This window comes from Meles meles, chromosome 13 (genome assembly GCF_922984935.1).
Source record: "Meles meles chromosome 13, mMelMel3.1 paternal haplotype, whole genome shotgun sequence".
Classification (NCBI taxonomy): domain Eukaryota; kingdom Metazoa; phylum Chordata; class Mammalia; order Carnivora; family Mustelidae; genus Meles; species Meles meles.
The window spans coordinates 59,350,127-59,371,882 of record NC_060078.1 but is presented as its reverse complement, the minus strand read 5'-3'; the positions used below and the strand labels follow the sequence as shown (position 1 = coordinate 59,371,882).

General features: G+C 39.9%; 2 protein-coding genes across 3 annotated transcripts in view; both read left to right on the top strand.

Moving 5' to 3' along the window:
* Nucleotides 1-18,611, top strand: part of CHUK (component of inhibitor of nuclear factor kappa B kinase complex) — a 43,966-nt gene extending 25,355 nt beyond the window's left edge. The window contains exons 14-21 of one of the 2 annotated variants that reach the window (XM_046027200.1): nucleotides 328-389; nucleotides 5,075-5,184; nucleotides 6,641-6,690; nucleotides 12,925-13,021; nucleotides 13,304-13,451; nucleotides 14,215-14,331; nucleotides 16,579-16,678; nucleotides 17,427-18,611. In XM_046027200.1, the coding sequence (XP_045883156.1) occupies nucleotides 328-389; nucleotides 5,075-5,184; nucleotides 6,641-6,690; nucleotides 12,925-13,021; nucleotides 13,304-13,451; nucleotides 14,215-14,331; nucleotides 16,579-16,647 (653 nt within the window). In that variant the 3' untranslated portion in view covers nucleotides 16,648-16,678; nucleotides 17,427-18,611. Of the gene's footprint in view, nucleotides 1-327; nucleotides 390-5,074; nucleotides 5,185-6,640; nucleotides 6,691-12,924; nucleotides 13,022-13,303; nucleotides 13,452-14,214; nucleotides 14,349-16,578; nucleotides 16,679-17,426 lie in introns of both variants that reach the window. The other variant, XM_046027199.1, reaches the window with a different exon arrangement.
* A 2,520-nt stretch (nucleotides 18,612-21,131) lies between these two features.
* Nucleotides 21,132-21,756, top strand: part of ERLIN1 (ER lipid raft associated 1) — a 36,882-nt gene continuing 36,257 nt past the window's right edge. Inside the window, exons 1-2 of the mRNA XM_046027119.1 lie at nucleotides 21,132-21,280; nucleotides 21,555-21,678. Coding sequence (XP_045883075.1) covers nucleotides 21,566-21,678 — 113 coding nt within the window. The 5' untranslated portion in view covers nucleotides 21,132-21,280; nucleotides 21,555-21,565. The remainder of the gene's footprint in view (nucleotides 21,281-21,554; nucleotides 21,679-21,756) is intronic.

The following is a 21,756-nucleotide window of genomic DNA, read 5'->3' as shown; positions in this document are numbered from 1 at the left end:
AATCTCTGCCTCTGTTATCAACGTAGAGCTCTCCCTTCTTATGTCTGGGTCTCTGTATCTCTTCTCTTCTTATAAGGATATTAGTCATACTGGACTAATCAAACCTACTCCAAGATGACCTCTTAATTTAGCTAATTGCATCTGTAGTGACCCTGTTTCCAAATAAGTTCACATTCTGAGGTTCTGAATTAGGACTTCAACATATCTTTTTGGGGGACAGTTCAACCTATGATGTCATTTCCGATGTTAATATGGCAAGAAAGTAGATAGGTCAGTAAGTAAAGGTGTGGTTATTTCTGAGATAATCAATTAAGACTTTTTTTTTAGCCTCAGAAAAAATGTTAAAAGCATGGAAGGAAATGGAAGAAAAGGCTATCCATTACGCTGAGGTAAGATCACTAGTTCATTCTATATGCTTATTAATTCCTGAGGTCTCTCTTAGAAATTGTCTTTGGTTTTGGTATGTAGAATATTTTTCATGTTATTCCTGAATATCAGACAAAAGTCTAGTAGATGCTTTGTGTGTGTAGAGGGAAGGACCATAGTTGATTAAAAAAAAAAAAAACAACAAGGGCTTTGGGCAAATGAGATAAAACAGAAACCTCACTAAACTTCAGTTTCCATATTATATTATGTGGACTTTTTAGTAGGCTTATGCAGATTAAATGGGAGTACATAATAAATGGTAGTTATTGCTGTTATTTTTAGGAGTGGTTTATTTTTTTTAATTTTAAATTTTTATTATGTTAATGTCAGTCACCATACAGTACATCATTAGTTTTTGATATAATGTTCCATGATTCATTGTTTACATATAACACCCAGTGCTCCATGCAATATGTGCCCTCCTTAATACCCATCACTGGGCTAACCCATCCCCCTGCCCCCATTCCCTCTAAAATTCTCAGTTTGTTTCCTGAAGTCCATAGTCTGTTATGGTTTGTCTCCCCCTCCGATTTCTGCCACTTCATTTTTCCCTTCTCCTAATGTCCTCCATGCTGTTCCTTATGTTCCACAAATAAGTGAAACTATATGATAATTGACTTTTTCTGCTTGACTTATTTCACTTAGCATAATTTCCTCTAGTTCCATCCATGTTGATGCAAAATTTTGGGATTCATCCTTTCTGATGGCTGAGTAATATTCTATTTTATATATGCACCACATCTTCTTTATCCATTCATCTGTTGAAGGGCATTTCAGCTCTTTCCACAGTTTGGCTATTGTGGACATTGCTGCTATGAACATTGGGGTGCATGTGGCCCTTCTTTTCATTACATCTGTATCTTTGGGGTAAACACCCAGTAGTACAATTGCTAGTCATAGGGTAGCTCTATTTTTAACTTTCTGAGGAACCTCCATACTGGTTTCCAAAGTGGCTATACTACCTTGCATTCCCAGCAGGATAATAGGGTTCTCCTTTCTCCACAACCTCTCCAACATTTATTGTTTCTTGCCTTGTTGATTTTTGCCATTCTGACTGCTGTAAGGTGGTATCTCAGTGTGGTTTTGATTTGAATTTCCATGATGGCTAATGAAGGTGAACCTTTTTTCATGTGTCTGTTAGCCATTTGTATGTCTTCTTTGGAGAAGTATCTGTTCATGTCTTCTGCCCATTTTTGACTTATTTTTTTGGGTGTTGAGTTTGAGAAATTCTTTATAGATCTTGGATATCAGCCTTTTGTCTGTAGTGTCATTTGCAAATATCTTCTCCCATTCTGTGGGTTGCCTCTTTGTGTTGTTGACAGTTTCTTTTGCTGTGCAGAAGCTTTTTATCTTGATGAAGCCCTAAAAGTTCATTTTCGCTTTTGTTTCCTTGCCTTTGGAGACATGTCTTGAAAGAAGTTGCTGTGGCCAGTGTCGAAGAGGTTACTGCCTATCTTCTCCTCTAGGACTTTGATGGATTCCTGTCTCACATTGAGGTCTTTCATCCATTTAGAGTTTATCTTTGTATATGCTGTAAGCAAATGGTCATGTTTCATTCTTCTGTATGTAGCTGTTCAATTTTCTCAGCACCATTTATTGAAGAGACTGTTTTTTCTCCATTGGATATTTTTCCTGCTTTGTTGAAGATTAACTGGACCATGGAGTTGAGGGTCCATATCTGGGCTTTTTATTCTGTTTCACTGATCTGTGTGTTTGTTTTTGTGCCAATACCATGTTATCTTGGGAATCACAGCTTTGTAAAATAACTTGAAATCAGTCAATGTGAAGCCCCTAGCTTTGTTTTTCTTTTCAACAGTTCCTTGGTGATTTGGGGTCTTCTTTGGTTCCATACAATTTTTAGGATTGTTTGTTCCAGCTCTTTGAAAAATGCCATTGGTATTTTGATCAAAATGGTGTTGAGGGGCGCCTGGGTGGCTCAGTGGGTTAAGCCTCTGCCTTCGGTTCAAGTCATGATCTCAGGGTCCCGGGATCGAGCCCGGCATCGGGCTCTCTACTCAGCGGGGAGCCTGCTTCCTCCTCTCTCTCTGCCTGCCTCTCTGCCTACTTGTGATCTCTGTCTGTCAAGTAAATAAATAAATAAAATCTTTAAAAAAAATGGTGTTGAAAGTATAGATTGCTCTGGGCAGGCATAGACATTTTAACAATGTTTATTCTTCTGATCCGTGAACATGGAATGTTTTTCCATCGTTTTATGTCTTCTTCAATTTCTTTCATAAGTGTTCTATAGTTTGTGGAGTATAGATCCTTCACCTCTTTGGTTAGGTTTATTCTAAGGTATCTTACGGTTTTTGGTGCTATTGTAAATGGAATCAATTCCCTAATTTTTCTTTCTGCAGTTATATTGTTAGTGTATAGGAAAGCAGCTGATTTCTGTGCATTGATTTTGTATACTGCCACATTACTGAATTGCTGTATGAGTTCTAGTAATTTAGGGGTGGATTCTTTTGGGTTTTCCACATAAAATATCATGTCATCTGTGAAGAGAGAGTCTGATTTCTCTCTCCCCTCACTCCCCACTTTTCCCCCTAACTTTATAAATCTTATTCTTGGATTTCATTTTGGCTGGTTTTCTTGGTGTGGTAGCTTCCGATCACTCCAAATTTTCCAAGGGTGCATCTTGCTTGGAAGGTGGTTGATATTTTCAACTCTGTACATTCCCTCAACCACACCTCAACAGAATGACTAGGAGGAGGAACTCCCAACAAAGAAAAGAATCAGAGACTGTGGCTTCTCCCATGGACCTAAATGGATATGGATATAAGCAAGATGTCAGAAGTAGATTTCAGGGTTACAGTTGTGAAGACAATAGCTAGGTTGGGGAAAACCATTAAAGGCAACATAGATTCTTTAAGGGCAGAAATGATAGCTAATCAGGCTGAACTTAAAAATGCTATGAATGAGATGCAATCTAAGCTAGATACTCTTAACAGCTGGGGTAAATGAGGTAGAAGAAACAATTAGTGATGTAGAAGACAAACTGATTGAAAGGAAGGAACAGGAGTCCTGGAACAAACACCTTAAAATCCATGAAAACAGAATTAGAGTGATGCCATGAAATGTTCCAATGTCAGAATTATTGGGATCCCTGAGGGGGGAATAGGGAGAGAAAGAGGAGTTGTAGATATATTTGAGCAAATTGTAGCTGAGAACTTCCCTAATCTGGGGAATGAAACAAGCATTCGTGTCCTAGAGGCAGAGAGGACACCTTCCAAGATCAAGAAGAACAGACCAACGCCTTGGCATGTAATAGTAAGACTCAACAAATCTCAGAATCAAGGAAACCATTTTTTTTTTTTTAATTTGACAGAGAGAGATCACAAGTATGCAGAGAGGCAGGCAGAGAGAGAGAGGGAAGCAGGCTCCCTGCTGAGCAGAGAGCCCGATGTGGGGCTCGATCCCAGGACACTGGGATCATGACCTGAGCCGAAGGCAGAGTCTAACCCACTAGCCACCCAGGCGCCCCTCAAGGAAATCATCTTAAGGGCAATTAAGAGGTAGAGATTCCTTACATACAGAGGGAAGAACATCAGAATAACATCAGACCTGTCCACAGACACCTGGCAAGCCAGAAGGGGCAGCAAGACATATTCAGGGTACTAAATGAGAAGAACATGCAGCCAAAAATACTTTATCTGGCAAGGCTGCCATTCAGAACAGATGAAGAGATACAGAGTGTCCAGGACTGGCAGAAACTGAAAGAATATGTGGCCATTAAACTAACCCTGCAAGAAATATTAAGAGGGGCTCTATAAAAGGAGAAAGACCCCAAAAGTGATATAGAACAGAAATTTACAGAGACAGTCTGTAGAACCAAGGACTTCACAGGCAACATAATGACAATAAAACCGTATCTTTCAGTAATCACTCTCAACGTGAACAGCCTAAATGCTCCCATGAAACAGCACAGGGTTGAGTTTGAATAAAAAGACAGGACCCATCCATATGCTGTCTACAAGGGACTCAATGTGAGTGGTTTAGATAGGATAGCTATACATCCTGGTTACCTGAAATGGTCCCAGTTTATACCTGCCTTGCCATAATTACTCCCTTTTACTCTCAAAATTATGCTTGTTTGGACAATAAATTCTATATGTGGTCATGCTGGTTATAGTTCATTCTCTAGGAGGCATATTCCTTCCTCAGCTGTTAAATCTGTCCATGGTCCCACTAAATTGTTACTCTCCTGAATGCCAGTACTACCTGAAGGACATGGGTAAGGCAGTTGATATCCTTGGGTAGGAAATCCATTGTCTTTATCTTTCTGCATTCTTATTCAAGGCATTTGGGCACAAGAGGCAGTGAAAATCATAAAGCTGAGATGCAGCAGTTTTGGCCGTCACTTTTTCTCTGTCTTGTTAGTGACACCTCTGTCTTTCTGCTTCTCAGGAGGAGAAAGCAAATGCTAGTAATTTAGTGTTGTCAGAAGAGAAAAGAGAGAAGCATAGGTATTAAGTCTGTCCTTGTATGAAAGATTTTCAGAATCTGAAAGATAAAAAAGCTTGAACAAAGTCAGTGTTTCATGTTAAATCATTTATTTCTCCTGCTGTTGCAGCAAATCATTCTCTGAGTTCTTTTCTGTTTTGTGGTGGTGAGCCTGTAATTTCTTTTGTGATTCATCATATTTTAGGTGGGTATCATTGGTTACCTGGAGGATCAGATCATGTCTCTACACACTGAAATCATGGAGCTGCAGAAGAGCCCTTATGGAAGACGTCAGGGAGACTTAATGGAATCTCTGTAAGTAGGGAAGTCTTGTGTTGCTGGTATGGATGTCTGTAATTTTTTGTCTCAGATGGTACTTTCTGTGTGTATCTGGCAGAGTAAGCCTATATTTTTCCTTTTCCATAGATTTTCTTTCTCCAAATATATTGCCATAATTTTATTTATTTATTTATATTTATTTTAAAGATTTTATTTATTTATTTGATACAGAGAGAGACAGCAAGAGGGGGAATGCAAGCAGGGGAAGTGAGAGAGGGAGAAGCAGGCTTTCCACAGAGCAGGGAGCCCAGCGCAGGGCTTGATCCCAGGACTCTGGCATCATGACCTGATCCGAAGGCAGATGCTTAATAACTGAGCCACCCACGTGCCCCATTGCCATCATATTTTATTTTATTTTATTTTTTTTAAAGATTTTATTTATTTATTTGACAGAGAGAGAGGTCACAAGTAGGCAGAGAGGCAGGCAGAGAGAGAGGAGGAAGCAGGCTCCCTGCGGAGCAGAGAGCCCGATGCGGGGCTCGATCCTAGGACCCTGAGATCATGACCTGAGCCGAAGGCAGTGGCTTAATCCACTGAGCCACCCAGGCGCCCCTGCCATCATATTTTAAAAGGAAGTTTTTCTTAGTCACAGAAATTTTGGGAATAACTTCAGGGATCACCTTTGCTTTTTTTTTTTTTTTTTTTTTTTAAGATTTTATTTATTTATTTGATAGAGATCACAAGTAGGCAGAGAGGCAGGCAGAGGGGGGAGGGGGAAGCAGGGTCCCCACTGAGCAGAGAGCCTGATGTGGGGCTCGATCCCAGGACTCTGGGATCATGACCTAAATGGCAAAAAGGCAGAGGCTTGAACTCACTGAGCCACGCAGGTGCCCCTGACCTTTGCTTTTTTAATCAGAGCATCGTTTCATGTGAATGTTAACAGGTTTTCAAGTATTCTAAGTTACAAACTGTTGCCCTACTTACCATAGTTCTAGCCCCAAGTTATTGTCCATTAAATGCCCTAAATGAGGTTAACTTCCTAAGTGTCTGGATGGAAATTTAAAAATTTTACCCTAATCACAGGCCTTCATTTTTGCCCATTTAAGTGTTTCTAATGCAGAGATGTTGTATATGTGATGGTAGATCAGAGCAGATATGAAGTATATTAAACTTTGTGTTTTTATTTATTTTTTAAATTTTTAAAAAAGATTTTACTTTTAAGTAATCTCTATACCCAGTGTGGGGCTTGAACTCATGACACCAAGATCAAGAGTCGCATGCTTTACTGACTGAGCCAGACGGGTGCACCTAAACTTTGTATTTTTAGATCTTGCTTATTACCCAGTGACATGCTGTGTAAAATATTCGTTGGCAATATGTATTTGCTTTAAAATAGGTTTATACTCTATTCAAATAATATGTTCATTTCAAGTTGTTGATTATTAGTCATTGAGTTATCTTCACTTTTGGAAGCATGTTTTCTCTTTCATAGGGAACAACGTGCCATTGATCTGTATAAGCAGTTAAAGCACAGACCTTCAGGTAAGACACTTAATCACTGTACACAAAGGCATTTTAGGAAACCATCACAAACTTAACAAATCCAGGGGATTGGATTTTAAAACAAGCTGCAGAATAAATTCCAGGTTTGGTATTGCCATAGAGCTGTTTATGGTAAAACAGCTTTTAAGTTGGTGAGAATGTGAGAGATTAGGAAGGCAAAGTAACAAGAAAATTGAGATAGAAGACTTTCTAAAGGGAAATGAAAGGAAGGAATGAAAGAGAAAAAAGGAACTCAAAGAAAGGGAAGAGGAAGCAAGAAAATGTGAGGAAAGATGGAAAAAATAAGTGCTGCTTAAGATTAGAGAAGTTGAATTTGGTACAACGAGTTCAGGTGTGGAGTTATTAGAGGGAAGGCCCATGTTCTAGACCAAAGTAGCATACCTTGAAAATGATGCCTTCATCTGCATCTGGTTACCGCTTATTTCACTGGCAAAACAATTCCTGTCGAACGTGTGCTGAATACAGAACATGGAATATAGAACATGGTCTGTTGACAAGAGCATTGGAGCTTGGATTCTTGACTGGGCAGCTTACTGACCAAGTACCTAATTTCCTTTCCTTTTTTTTTTTTTTTTTTTTTTAAAGATTATTTATTTATTTATTTGACACAGACAGAGATTACAAGTAGGCAGAGAGAGAGGAAGGGAAGCAGGCTTCTTGCTGAGCAGAGAGCCCGATGTGGGGCTCGATCCCAGGACCCTGGGCTCATGACCTGAGCCGAAGGCAGAGGCTTTAACCCACTGAGCCACCCAGGTGCCCCTCTAATTTTCTTGTGTTCAATTTTCCTCTTCTGTAAAATGGGGCTGAAACCTCACTTTCCTAATCCAGTGAGTGTGTGTAGCAATGTATTTGAGAGGTGTTTTGTGAAAATGCCTTGAGAAGTATAAAGTATTATGTATCTGCGAGATACTATCCTCTGTTAAAAATTGATTTGTTTTGCTGGGTTGTAGAAGAAATAAAAGGTTAAGCCTGTGCCTTAATTTGCTATATATACCTAAATTACCAATAAGTAAAAGACATGTTTTATACTTTAAAATTTACAAACATGTGCATTTTAATATCCATCCATATGAAATGCTATCTTAACAAATAATGTGATCTCCTCTACATTGGTTTTTATTGGAGGGGAATTCATTCAGTTTATTCCTGTAGACAATTATGAGGTATATATATATAAGATAGGCACCTAATGCTGCCTGGGGTCAGGGATGGTTAGAGGAGGTTATTGCAGGAGATGACATCTGAGATAAGCCTTAAAGAGTAAGTAGTAGGGAAAGGAGCCGGGTTCTTGGATGTACAAGTATAGTGAGTAAAGACACATATGTGTAACACTTAGCATGTTTGAGGAAATGCAGTGACTGGATTGTAGAGTTTCAGGGGAGAGGCTGGATCAGATGTGGCTGGATCATAAAGGATCTGGTCTGTTATAGTAAAGAGTTTGGATTTCATCATGATAGCAAAGAGAAACTTTAACATGTTTTAAGCAGGGGAATGGCATGACCAGATGAGCATTTCAGAAGCACGGCTTTGGTAACATTGCACATAGTGAGGCTAGACTGAAGACAGGCATTGTTTATGAGGCTTTTGAAATAATCATAACTCAGTATAGGATGGGCCATGAGCTAAGGCAGAGAGCCTGAACTGTGGAGACTGGGTGAGAGGAAGGTAAAGGCAAGAGAGACATTTAGGAGGTAGAACTGATAGTGTTGGGTGATGGATTGAATATGGGTGGCTGGAGCTGGACTAGGGATGCCTCCCAAGATTCTGGCTATGGCAGCTGGGTGCATGGTCAGTAGGACCACTCACCATAAAAGCAAGTATAGAAAGGATGGCGGACCTGATGGAAAAAGAAGATGAATTCATTTTTGTACATGTTGATGTTAGGGAGTCAGTGGGATATTAAAGTAGCGATGTCTAATAAACAGTATTAAATATATATATGTAGGTACGTATATGTATGTATGTATACATAAGTACACATATACATACATGTACATATGTATATGGAATTAGTAGAAAAGTTGGGGCTAGATATTTAGCTATTTGAGAATGATCAACCATAGGACTAAAGTGACCATCTTGGAAAAGTAAGTCGAGTGAGGAAGCCAAAGATGAATCCCAGAGAATACCAACATTCAGGAAATGGCTAGAAGCAGAAGAGCTGGCAGAGAAGATTGAGAAATGACCAGAATATATAGATGGAGACAGAGAGAGTTTCAAGAAGAAAGTGTTCAGTGAGTGGGATGAAATGCTACAGAGGTGTGGGTAATAAAAATGTGATGTAAGCATACATTCAACTTAGCAGTTTGGACATCATTGTTGATCTTGGCAAAATACGGCCTTTTGGGAACAGAACTCAGATTATGGGAGGATGAGGGAGGAATGAGACAGGAAGAAATAGAGAAGTCAGTCTAGACCAGCAATTCCCAAATTGTGGTTCATGAACCCCAGAGGATTGATGAGGACAAAACTATTTTCATAACACTAAGACATTTGCGTTTTTCACTATGTTGACATTTTCACTGATGCTGTGAAAAGCATTGGTAGGTAAACAGCTTATACCTTACTTAGCATGGATCATGGCACAAGTACCAAACTATATAAGTAGTCATACTTTTCACCACTATGCAATCACAGTTAAAAAAAAAAAAAAGGTTCATTTAAGTATGTACTAGATAAGTAGTAAGAATTCTATTTAAATCTCAACCTTTGGGTTCATGTCTTTTCAATATTCTGTATGATAAAAGGGGAAGTGCCCCTAGAGCATTTCTGCTCCATACTGAAGTCCTCTGTTTTTCTCAGGAAAGCCACTGTGGCAGGTGTCTTCTCAAAAGTTAATGAAGCATGACTGTCATTTTAAGGGAAAAAAACAACGTTAGTTGGCAATGATAAAATTCCATATTTCAGGCAAAAAAATAGAATTTAGAAAAACTTGTATCCATCAAGTGAAATTTGTCAGCTTCTTAGGACCTAAACTTTTTTGAGGAGAACAGTGGTGATATTAAAAAGACTTGCAAAAATGTAAAACAAGGCTAGTTTTCTCACTAACATATTTTGGAAAATAGTTATTTTTAATAAAAATATGTTTCAAAGGTAATGAGTTTTTTGTTATTTTTAAGTAAATAAGTAAATATTTTTAAACTTCTCAGTTTAATTCCCAAAAAACACCTTTGGGTTCTTAAGAATTTTTGAGTGTACAGGGGTCCTGAGACCAGTGAGTTTAGAACTGCTTATCTAGGCTATTCTTTTCAGAAACTTTGCTGTTAAGGAAAGAAGAGGTGAGGAGCCAAGAGAGATAGATTCCGGGAGTTCAGTCTTCAGAAGGTAGACTTGAGCATATTTAAGTGCTTGGGCCCAAAAGCCTGTGGAAAGGGAGGTCCCTAAACAAGCTTGAGAGGCTGACTCAATTAGGCTTGCTTCCACTGATATTAGAGCGATTGTCAGTGCAGATACTGACACTTTTGTGAGTGTAGGGGTTGGAAGGTGGGGATCTTACTGTCTTGTGGCCACCGGTCCTGAAGTAAGAAGTGGAGTTAACTGTTAACAGAAGAGGTGATGGGATTAACAGAGGAAGTGATGACTACATAGATTTAAAGAGTATGCTAAAGATTTTTAAAAGCTGGTGTATGCAGTGGAAGATGTTGCTGATCCAGAACATTTATTAAGAATCCAGAGCAGAGGGGTGCCTGGGGGGCTCAGTTGGTTAAGTGACCACCTTCAGCTCAGCTCATGATCCTGGAGGGCCAGGATGGAGTCCTCCATCAGGCTCCCTGCTCAGCGGGTAGTCTGCTTTTTCCTCTGTCCCTCTTCCCTCTCATGCTCTCAGTCTCTCAAGTAAATAAATAAAATCTTAAAAAAAAAACAAAAAACAAAACAAAACAGAATCCAGAGCAGAAGTGAAGACCTGTAAATTAGTAGTGACGACAGAGGAAATGGTAGTATAATTTTTTTGTTGGTGGTGTTTAGTGGCTTGGGCTTGGCTGCAGAAACTGATGGAGCAGATGGTTAGACTGATCCAGGCTTAGGATTTTGCTCATAGAAGACAAAAAAGTTCAAGGTATTGACAGAAAGTGATATAAATAATAGAAGTTATGGTTAGAATAAAATAATTGAAACTTAAGATTTCAGTAGAGCAAGTCTAATTCTTTTTTCTCTTTAATCAATAGTACTCCTAGTCTTCTAGCCAGTTAATTGGGTATTGCAGATAAAGAGATATAAAATTCCATCCATTGGGTCAGTCAAATTAACTTCCTGTAGTCAGTGATATCATTTGTTTGGCTTGTTGTTGTTGTTACTATTGTTGTTGTTACTATTGTTGTTATTATTATTAAGGATTTTAAGTAATCTCTACACCCAGTGTGGAGCTCAAATTCATAAAACTGAGATCAGTCGCACACTCCACCGACTGAGCCAGCCAGGCACCCCCAGATTATTTTTATAAAAACTTTGCAGTAGCCCTGTCAGCATACTAGTGTATCATAGAGCCTAGAAATAAATTTGCTATCTGGGTAGCTTCTTTGAACTGATCATTATCTTGAGTGACAAATTAGTTGTAACAAGAAGTTTCATCTATTGTTGGAGCTTATGTAATCATACTTGATAAATGGTCTCTGATGTCTTTTCTAGCTTAGAGTTGACTTGAGACTCTTGTTAAGCTAAAAATGGTGAAAAACAACTTTCTTCATTTTTGTATTCTGGAGAAGGTGAATGTTCTGAGGTCTCTGACCATCTAAACAAGCTAACTATATGGGGAAGCTTTTCTGGTCTGTGGGATTTAGGAAGGACTGCTGTTGGGAGAGGAGCCTGTTTGGAACCTCTGTATTTCAGTGTTAGTAAGGGAGAGACAAAGAGGGACATGTGTGGGGAATAAATCTGGGCTATGAGGGAGAGGTCTTTGCAGTGATAACAAAGGATCCTGAACTTCCTAAAAACCTTTTGGGATTCCCCTTTCATAGTAAAATGTGGGTAATAATAGTAGCCATCTCACAGGACTCCTATGAGGGTTAAATGAGAAGTGTTAAGTATATAATAGCAAATAATATTTTTGCATTGAGATTAATTATTGTCCAAGGAAATAACCAGCATGATCTATGAGCAGTCTTCCAGTTTTAAAAACTTTGAATACCACTTCCTGAAATATAACAATGCTTTTTTGTTTTTGTTTGTTTGAGAGAGAGGGAGACAGCACAGCCTGGACAAAGGGAAAGGGAGAGAGTGTGGAGCCTGACAATAGGGCTCAGTGTCATGACCCTGAGATCATGACCTAAGCAAAATCACCGACTGAGCCACCCAGGCACACTGGTTTTTTTGGTTGTTGTTGTTGCTTTGTTTTGTTTTTTTAATTGAGGTACGTCTCCTATAAACTGTAGAACTCACTCACGGTTTCCACACAGCCATCCTATTTGAGGACATTTGTCATCTTCCAGTTTTGTCCTCAAACTAAACTTTCAGCATCTGCAGGTCCTTTTATTAGTGCATCAGATTTGCCTTAAGTCGTCAGTTTTTTTTTTCAAAGTTTTCATGGGCTGTAAACAGATGGATAAACATAAAATCCCAAGCAACCTAGATGGGGGAAGGGCCTCCTTCTTTTGAACCAGTGAAAGTTTGATGAATTGTCCTATTTTTTTTGTTGTTCTTTTTTTTTTTTTTTTTAAGATTTTATTTATTTGACAGAGAGAGAGAGAGAGAGCACGCACAAGTAGGAGGAGTGGCAGAGAGAGAGGAAGAAGCAGGTTCTTAGCTGAGTAGGGAGCCCAATGTGGGGTTTGATCCCAGGACTCGGAATCATGACCTGAGCTGAAGGCAGACGCTTTACTGACTGAGCCACCCAGTCACCCCTGTTCTGCTTTTTTAAATAAATGATGTTAATCATCCAAGGGAAATTGATATTTCAGCCAGAAAGCTGCATATGTATCTGGGATTTGGGTTAATATGGGTTAAAGATGGGTAAACATATTCTTCTCAAAACAGGCAACTAAGTTCTGTGAAGATAACAGTGATAAATTTAAATATGCATTATACACAGACAAACGTGCTTTGTTTTTAGATATATAATTGTTTATATATTATATAATCTTAAATTTTTAATCAGTTTTAAATTTAAATGGAGATGCTTATTAAAAGTAGCTCCAGATTTTTAGGAATTTTTTTATTTGGAGGCTGATGTATTTATTCAGAAGAGAGGTTATACCCACTGATTGAGATCTTTTATAGATCAATACTACAGCGACAGCACGGAAATGGTGAAGATCATTGTGCATACTGTTCAGAGTCAGGACCGGGTTCTCAAGGAGCTGTTTGGTCATCTGAGGTAGAAAAGTTGTTTTATTTCCTACGGAAAATCCAGGGTACTTTTATCATTTTCCTTTCAAAGAGTAGTATTCCTTTTTGGTAATACATTAGACCTAGGAAGATACCTGGCAATCCTTTGGGTGGTTTGATCCCAGTTGTGTCCTATTTGTGTACATCACTGTGGAGATCAGTCACTAAATCTGGTGATGATTGTGGTTCATTTTCCCAACTGGGTGTGGGAGTATGGTGTACAGTCTTGGGGAGGATGTATAATTATCTGACACTGATTTCATCTCTCCAGCAAGTTATTGGGCTGTAAACAGAAGATTATTGATCTACTGCCCAAGGTGGAAGTGGCCCTCAGTAACATCAAAGAAGCTGACAATACTGTCATGTTTATGCAGGGAAAGAGACAGAAAGAAATATGGCATCTCCTTAAAATTGCCTGTGTAAGTAACTTCTAATGAATTATTATTTTTTTCAATTTGAAGATTTTATTTATTTGACAGAGAAAGAGAGCACGAGCAGGGGGAGTGGCAGAGGGAAAGGGAGAAGCAGGCTCCCCACTGAGCAGGGAGCCCCACAAAGCACTTAATCCTAGGACCAGGATCACAACCTGAGCTGAAGACAGACGCTTAACCGACTGAGCCACCCAGACGCCCTAACTTTTAATGAATTATTTAATGTGACATTGATTTGCTGGTATTCCCTGCAAAAGGGATTCAGCATGACCTAGGTCCTTTTAAAGATGTGTGCATTTTGTGTTAGGTTGATGCTCATGTTCTTTGCTTGGTGTTTCACTAGCAATTCAACTCAGGACTTCCTGATCATCCTCCATTATTTCTTTCCTCTCTAGTCTCATGTTTATCCATTCCTTCCAGCCCTAGACCACTGTGGTATCCCAACCCAATTGGGGGGTAGATGTGCTTGATGAGTTAATGAAACTAACTCCTTGTTCAATGGGTTCTTTTTTCCCTCCAACTAACGTGGAATGAGAAGGGCAGATACATTTTGTTTTAGTCAAGAAAGGGGTCCAGGAGAGGACAGTTGTACAGAAATCCTTACATAAAGATGGGAATAGTTTTGCACAGAAATACTCTGGTTGTGTATATGAGAACAGTAGAAGTGTAAATCTTAGGAATGTTGTAGGAATTGTATGAATCAATGGTGATGCTTGACTATAATCTTTTTATTTACTTTTTTCCCCTTCAGACACAGAGTTCTGCCCGGTCCCTTGTAGTATCCAGTCTAGAAGGTGCAGTAACCCCTCAGGCATCAGCATGGCTTCCCCCAGCTTCAACAGAACGTGAACATCCTCTGTCATGTGTGGTAACTCCTCAAGATGGGTGGGTTCACTTTGCAACAATAGATAGTTGTTTTCAAGAGTAGTGGTAGGAATGAGGTAGAGTAGAGCGTAGTGGTTAAGACATAGTCTTTGGTGCCTTATAGACCAGGGTTGAATCCTGACTGTCCCTTTGTAATAACCTTGTGCAAATTAACTTGATTCTTTTAATGTTCACATTCTTCACCTGTTAAATGGGAACGGCTGTGAAAATTGAATTAGATGTTGTATGTGAAGTGCTTGGGAAGTAAATATCAACAAATATTATTTATTTAGCTAAATCACCTAATCCTAGTTCTGAGTTCTTTCTCAACTATTTCTTCCATAACCATTTATCTCAGAAATTATGTTCTTTTGCATTTATCATTTTGGTGTCCTTTACCATCACCACTCTAATGAATTATTGAGCTTATTCTACTCATTTTATAACTTAGTGTCTCCAAAATCAGACTTTTTTCAGTGCCTTAAATCAGTTTTGCAAAGAACTCAAGTTTGAAGCTCTATATTTTCTTTTATTAATTCCTGCTCTTCTGCTAAAAGCTGAATGACTATCCATTTCTGTTATTTTTCTCAGCATAAGATGTGCTGTATCCAGAGCCAGTGGCTCTGTGCTAGTTTGTGTATTGTCGCTTTTTTCACAACTCATGGAGACCTCTGCAGCAGCACCAGCATTACCTAGAAGCTCTGCCCATAATTAGTTTTGCGTGTGCAGCATCAGCCATGTACATCACTGCTCAGGAGGTCATGCAGCTGCACATTCTGTACTCTGCTTTTATGAGAGAAACGCACATGGCAGGAAGGAAAGCTGATATCAGGTATTTTATTTTTTTTTAAAGAAAGCAAGTTGAAAGGTATATCTTGGGATCATTAGAGATTTGGCCCAATGTAACACACCCACAGATACAGCATAGGCTGTAATTCAATTGACTTTAGGAAATATTCCACTAATCAGAGTTGAAGCAAATAAAATTCAATACATTACTAACCTTTTTGCTTTTATTAAAGGCATTTAGGTTTGTTAGGGGATGCTAATGGTTGCAAATGTCATCTCTATACAGGTAATTTCTAATTTGAGGTTGTGGTTGTTAGCAAAAGCATATCAGATAGGAATTTTAAATATGTTTTCCAGTAGGAATACACTATGAAGTAAAAAATTGATTTCTATTATAATGTACACATAGTACTTAACCACCAAGGATTAGAATCTGTTGGCCTCAGTTTTTCCATCTTTTGAATATGAGCTAAATTAGAATTTAGTTCTGAGCTTATAGTGGCTACCATTCATGGCCTAGTAAGGTAGAGACAGAGGATTGGAAAAAGGTAAAGGATAGAGGCCATAAGGCAGAGGGAAGTGGGGAAGGTAGAAACCAGAATCAGGATTTCCTTCAAATATAAACTTCCAGGGATACTTGTTGGTTCTGGGAAGCTCCTGAGTGACGCTATTTTCTTCTGCTATCCTCAGGAACTAGCTTGCTTGTTTTCTTTTTCATAGCTATCATCTATAGTTTCCTTTTTTTTTTTTTTTTTTTTTTTTAAGATTTTATTTATTTGACAGAGAGAAAGATCACAAGTAGGCAGAGAGGCAGGCAGAGAGGCAGGCAGAGAGAGAGGGGGAAGCAGGCTCCCTGCTGAGCAGAGAGCCCGATGCGGGACTCGATCCCAGGACCCTGAGATCATGACCTGAGCCGAAGGCAGCGGCTTAACCCACTGAGCCACCCAGGCGCCCCCATCTATAGTTTCCAACCAGAGTTTTCACCTTCCCTCATCTTTGCAGACCAGATTGTACTTTTTTATCTTCACCCCTACCTTTGTGTCTCTGAAGTAAGCATACTGATGTTGCTGCTACTTAGAAGGAAAGAGAAATAGTCCAGAAACAAAGATTTTTCATGTCTCTGTGCTACAGTTATCTCCCCCACCTCCCAGCAAGCATTTTCAGTGGGGGAAATGTATGTACGTGCCACTTACATTTCAGAGGAAAGTGAGTTTGTACTTCTAGTGGACTTCTTATCATTTGAGCTGGGTAGAGGCAATAGTCTGGGGTAACAAGTAGCATTCTGCTTCTGGGTGGGAGGGAGGAGGAAACTTGAAGACCCTAGGAATCAGCTGCACGGGGGTGCTGGCTTGCAGGGCTGTGGGAAGGGCAGTGATCATTCTGACCCTGAAGACCAGAAGATAGAGTAAATTCATATGCCTCTTTGCTGCATTTGAAAAGGTTTTGTTTTTTCATCATACAGGGAGACTATAGCACAAATGATAGAAGAAAATTTGAACTGTCTTGGCCATTTAAGCACTATTATTCATGAAGCAAATGAGGAACAGGGCAGTAGCATGATGGTAAGTTTTATATGGTATGGATGTTTTAGGTTTGTTGGGTACAAAGGTTTTTAACTTTCCATGCTAGCCTCATCTGGCATTTGGGATGCATATGGGGAAGAGAAGAACTCAGAAGAAAGACAAAGAACATTTGAGTTATATCCTCGACCTCAAATTCCTATCGTTTCTTACTCACAGATATACTGGGATTATGTCATCGATAGTCTTCAACAGTAGCGTATTTGGTCAAATTAAATGAAGGGTGAACTTTTTTTGCAGTGTGACCACTGAAATTGAATGGTTTGTACCTTTTTGGTTTAGCAATCAATTTTCTCCAATAAGATGGGACAGGATTTGTACTATAATTCAAATCTAGTAACTACTGTATGCAAAATGAATATTAATACAGTTGTAATTAATAGAAGTATTAAGATTTGGTTACTGTCAATTACTGATTTGTTAAAACTTGGAGAAACCACAATAAAATGTTTACTGAGTTAACTTTACTACAGTTACTCTCAAGGTCAGCTGTTTGAATTTCCTTTCACTAATTATTTACTTCAAATATTTATGAAAACTCTTTGAAATATTTTATTAATCACACGGAAAGAAGGTAAAACTAAACTCTCTAATTGTAACTTATACTTTCGATTTTTCAACTTTTGTTTATAAAATGTCCAAACACACAGAAAACTTGCAAAAAGTAACACCCCTAAACCTACTGCTTATAGTCAACATCTAACTGTAACTTTTTCATGCCTGATTTTAGAATCTTGATTGGAGTTGGTTAACAGAATGACTTGCTACTTATTCACTGCCCCCAAACATATGGAAGTTGTTGGTGCACGTGTTGGAAATTTGTTTTTCTCCCATGAAATCATTCTTCAGACACCAGCAAATTGAAGAAGTGGCTATGAACAGAAAATATGCATGATTTTACAAGCATAATACTTTGACTTTAGGAAATTCCGAGTTCTGAACAGATTGAATTTTTTGTCAGTGCCCTTGTTTAAATGATAACTCCTTAAGCACATCATGGCAATCCATTTGTCTTTAAACGTGATACGACAGTTAACTGACTAAAAACAACTTTGATCATTTAACTTTTGGGTATAAGACCAAAAGTAGTATCTATACGTGGAAAACAAAACTTCAGCTAATGTAAGTGTTCTAAGTAAAAGTTGTTTGTCCGTTTCTGTGAGAGTCTCCTCTCAAGACTATACTGTACCTCCTTGTGTTGCATTCAGAAGTGCTTTTCCTGGCAACATAAAGAGTTGGCCTAATCAACTGCACATTTGACAGTATCCCTTCCTAGAGAAGGAATTATGCATCTGTGCCTTTAATACCAGTTAATTCTCACAAATCTTGTTAAATGTGCTATGTGTATATGTATTTAAGATGTACATTTAATAATATCAAGAAGATGCCTGTTAATTTATAATGTGTTTAAAGACTGTTATTTTTTCACTTGTAAAAATGGGTCTTGTTTAATGAATTTTTCAAGTCTTGTACAAATTATAAAGATCTGCACTCCTTTATCTGTAATTCCAAAAATCTAAAAAGCTCTGAAAGCAAGGTCTTTCAAAAGCTTGGTAACAAACTCATTTGCTTCCAAATCTAACCTGAATTGACAATCTACTTCTCCCATTTAGTGTGAATATTCATTTTGCTGTGGAAATATTAACATATTTGATTACGGGGGGGGGGGGGTGTGGGGCTGCTACAGACCATGCTGGGTGTTTATGTAGTATGGTATATGCACTGAATTACCTTTCTAAAATCTGAAAGTTTCATAATTCTGAAACATCTTGCCCTAAGGGTTTCAGATAAAGGACTGTGGATCTGTCATCTGTTAAATAATTTAGAAGGTATTATGTGTTTTTAAAAAAAATGTGAAATGCTTTTATATTCTAGACACTTTTTTCTACTTTGTGTATTAAATATTTTTAAATTACTTTTGTAATCTCTATTCATTATAATCAGATTATGATAGAATGTTTGAATATGGTTTAGGAAAAGGTCCCATGAAATGGAACTGGAGCACAGTATAACTTTTAATGGGCCTTAGGAATTAAATAGGACTTAACAGTAAAAACAGCATTGGGCAGCTTATTTTAATATAGCCTTTTCTCCTGAGATGTCCTATCACCACTTTCCATATCTAAAAACCATGCTCATATCTTGCTCTATAAACTGAGGTCTTATTCACCCCACCCCCATTTTGCTAGTAGTGTCATTTTCCATCATGGAAATCCAGTTTGAAATCTTGGGGCTGTCTCCCCCTAACTTTTTAGTTATCTGGTACTATTGTTTCTCTAAATATGGAAATTCTGACTGTCAACTATTTCATTTTTTTTTTTTTTTTAAGATTTTATTTATTTATTTATTTGACAGAGAGAAACCACAAGAGAGGCAGGCAGAGAGAGAGGAAGGGAAGCAGGCTCTCCGCTGAGTGGAGAGCCCGATGCGGGACTCGATCCCAGGACCCTGAGAACATGACCTGAGCCGAAGGCAGCGGCCTAACCCACCGAGCCACCCACTTGACAGAGACAGCGAGAGAGGGAAACTAGCAGGGGAGTGGGAAAGGGAGAAGCAGGCCTCCTGCTGGGCAGGGAGCCCAACGTGAGGCTCATTGGGCCCCTCAGGGGCTCAGGACCCTGGGATCATGACCCAAGCCAAAGGCAGATGCTTAACAACTGAGCCACCCAGGCACCCCTGTCAGCTATTTTAATAGGCAGTCTATTTCTTGCTTCTCTAGTTCTAGAAGGTTTTAATCAACAAAACACATATAGAGTACCTGTTGCTTGGAAGACAGTGAGCTCGATGGCAAGATTAGAAACAGTTAACAAAGGCAGTACAAGAAGAATGCTTATCTGGGAGTCTGAATATTGTAAACCATCCAAACACTGAAATAATTGTTTAAAGAATTTACTGTTTAGATGACTGCATATTTTCTAAATATCACTGTAATAACTGATGAAAGATCTGCTGTAGGGTGTGGCCATTTTATGGTGTGGCTTGGGTGATATGGGAAGGTACTACTGAGTCAGAACAGGTTATAGCGAGAGATCACCTAAGACTTGTTTCTATACTCTTATTTTTTATTGGGTCGCACCTCTTCAGAGTTGGATGGCAATTGCGAATATACGTTTCATTCTGTAATTCCAGCAGTATTTGAAAAACGAAGAAAATCCATCCAGAAAATGAGCTGGAATAAGTTGTTTTTTGTTCTTCTTACTTTCTAGAAGTAAAATAGCTAAGTTTTGCTAATATCATTTACCCGGAACAGACAAGGTCTCAGATATTTGTAGGTAATAAAAGTCCTATGAACAATACAGGTAAGTGCATTTACTGAAGGGAGAGGGCAGAGTGGTCTGGGAGGGCTTGCTTAATGAAGATCTGAAATCCTATTTAGGACTTCCATTTCCAATTACTACCTTAGTAACCTTGGGCCTGCAGTTTCCTAAGTACTTGGCTTCTCTGCCTCCAATCTGTTTCCACTCTAAGCTATTTTGCAGACTCACCAGCCCGAGGGTACTGTTTTCCCATACTTCCCTGCTCAAGGTTACAAAGCCCTGCCATGCCCTCCCTTGTCCAGCTGTTGTTCCACTAGCCTTTCAAGGTTTACAGGATTACTGCCCAACCTACTCTAAATACACTGCCTTTATTTCCCTTGTATTTATCCATCTAATTCCCATCTCTGCTTTTTAACTTTGTCCATTTTGGTCTTGGTAATGTATGCACAAAATCTGTAACTTAACCGAAGACTCTGGTTAAAAAAGTCTGTTCTCTAGTCATCCAGCTCCCTCTCTCTACGGAAAACATGCATGCAAGCCTTTCAGAGTCTGGGCCTGGCATAGCCTGTTCGGTTCCTTTCCATTACGTGGGCTTCAAGGAAGTTGCAGTGTTTTTTTTAGCCTACCTGGAGGCCCTCCGCTCCAACACACCCACCCCCACCCCCACCCCCACCCACTTTTACGTGCTTAACTCATTCTGTTCCTATTTGGGATGACCTTTATGAAGTCCTCACTGGATCAATATTGCGGGACGTTAATCGGTGTTCAGAAAAATACCCGATAACTGACCGACGTGGTCAAATTGAATATCTTTCTCTTCTGAACTTCCACAATATTTTTCTTGCAATAGGTCTATTGCTCCTGAATTCGCACAGGATCCGTGCCTGAAGCACGGTATAAACAAACAGCTACCACGCTGAGAGTGCAGAAGTGGGTTTCTGCACAGGAACAAACTGACCAGTCCCTCGTCCCAGGCTCCATCTCCTTTTCTCTACATCTTTGCTTACTCCAGGCGGTCGATTTCCCTTCTCTTCCAGTGCAGGAAAACAGCACGGCGCAGACATGAGCGCGCGTACCTCCGAAGGCCGGCGGCCGGGAGAATTTTGTCCCGCGCGCTCCCCGTCTTCTAGTGGCGCGGTGAGCGCTGCGACGGCGTGCGTGGCTGCGCAGCCGCAGTGCCGGGCGAGTGGGCGGGGCCGGCTGCTGGCGGCGGTTGGAGCGGCCCAGGAGGTGGCTGCACGTGCGGGCGGCGGCGATGCGTCACTGATCCGTGAGGCACGGCCTTAGGGTCGGCCTCCCTGTGGAGTCTGCGGCTGGCCCCTTCCCAGTTAGTGCCCTCCGCCGGGTTTGGGTGGGTGGGAAGGTGGGGAGCGCCCGTTGAGAGAGGGGGATGTCAGGACGCTCACCCACGGCACGCTTGCGGCTGAGGGGTTTGCTAGGGGGGAGGTAGTCTATTTGTGGAGGGGAGAATGCGAGACAAGGGCCACAGGACTCTCTGGCTCGGCCTGCGGAAGGACGGCAGCTCTCCCGAGGGAGGGTGGAAACTGGAGGGGGTGGGCTTGTCACTCAGGGGGCTGGGGATCCTTTCCACCCTCATATAGGAGGAACAAGGATGAATATGACTCAAGCCCGAGTTCTGGTGGCCGCAGTGGTGAGTCTGGTGGTTGTCCTTCTCTACGCCTCCATCCACAAGATTGAGGAAGGACACCTGGCTGTGTACTACAGGTGAGCGGCGTGTGCAGTCAGCACAGGTCTAAAGTAGGTAGGAGACTCCCCTTGGACTGAGTCTACGAAGTTGTACTC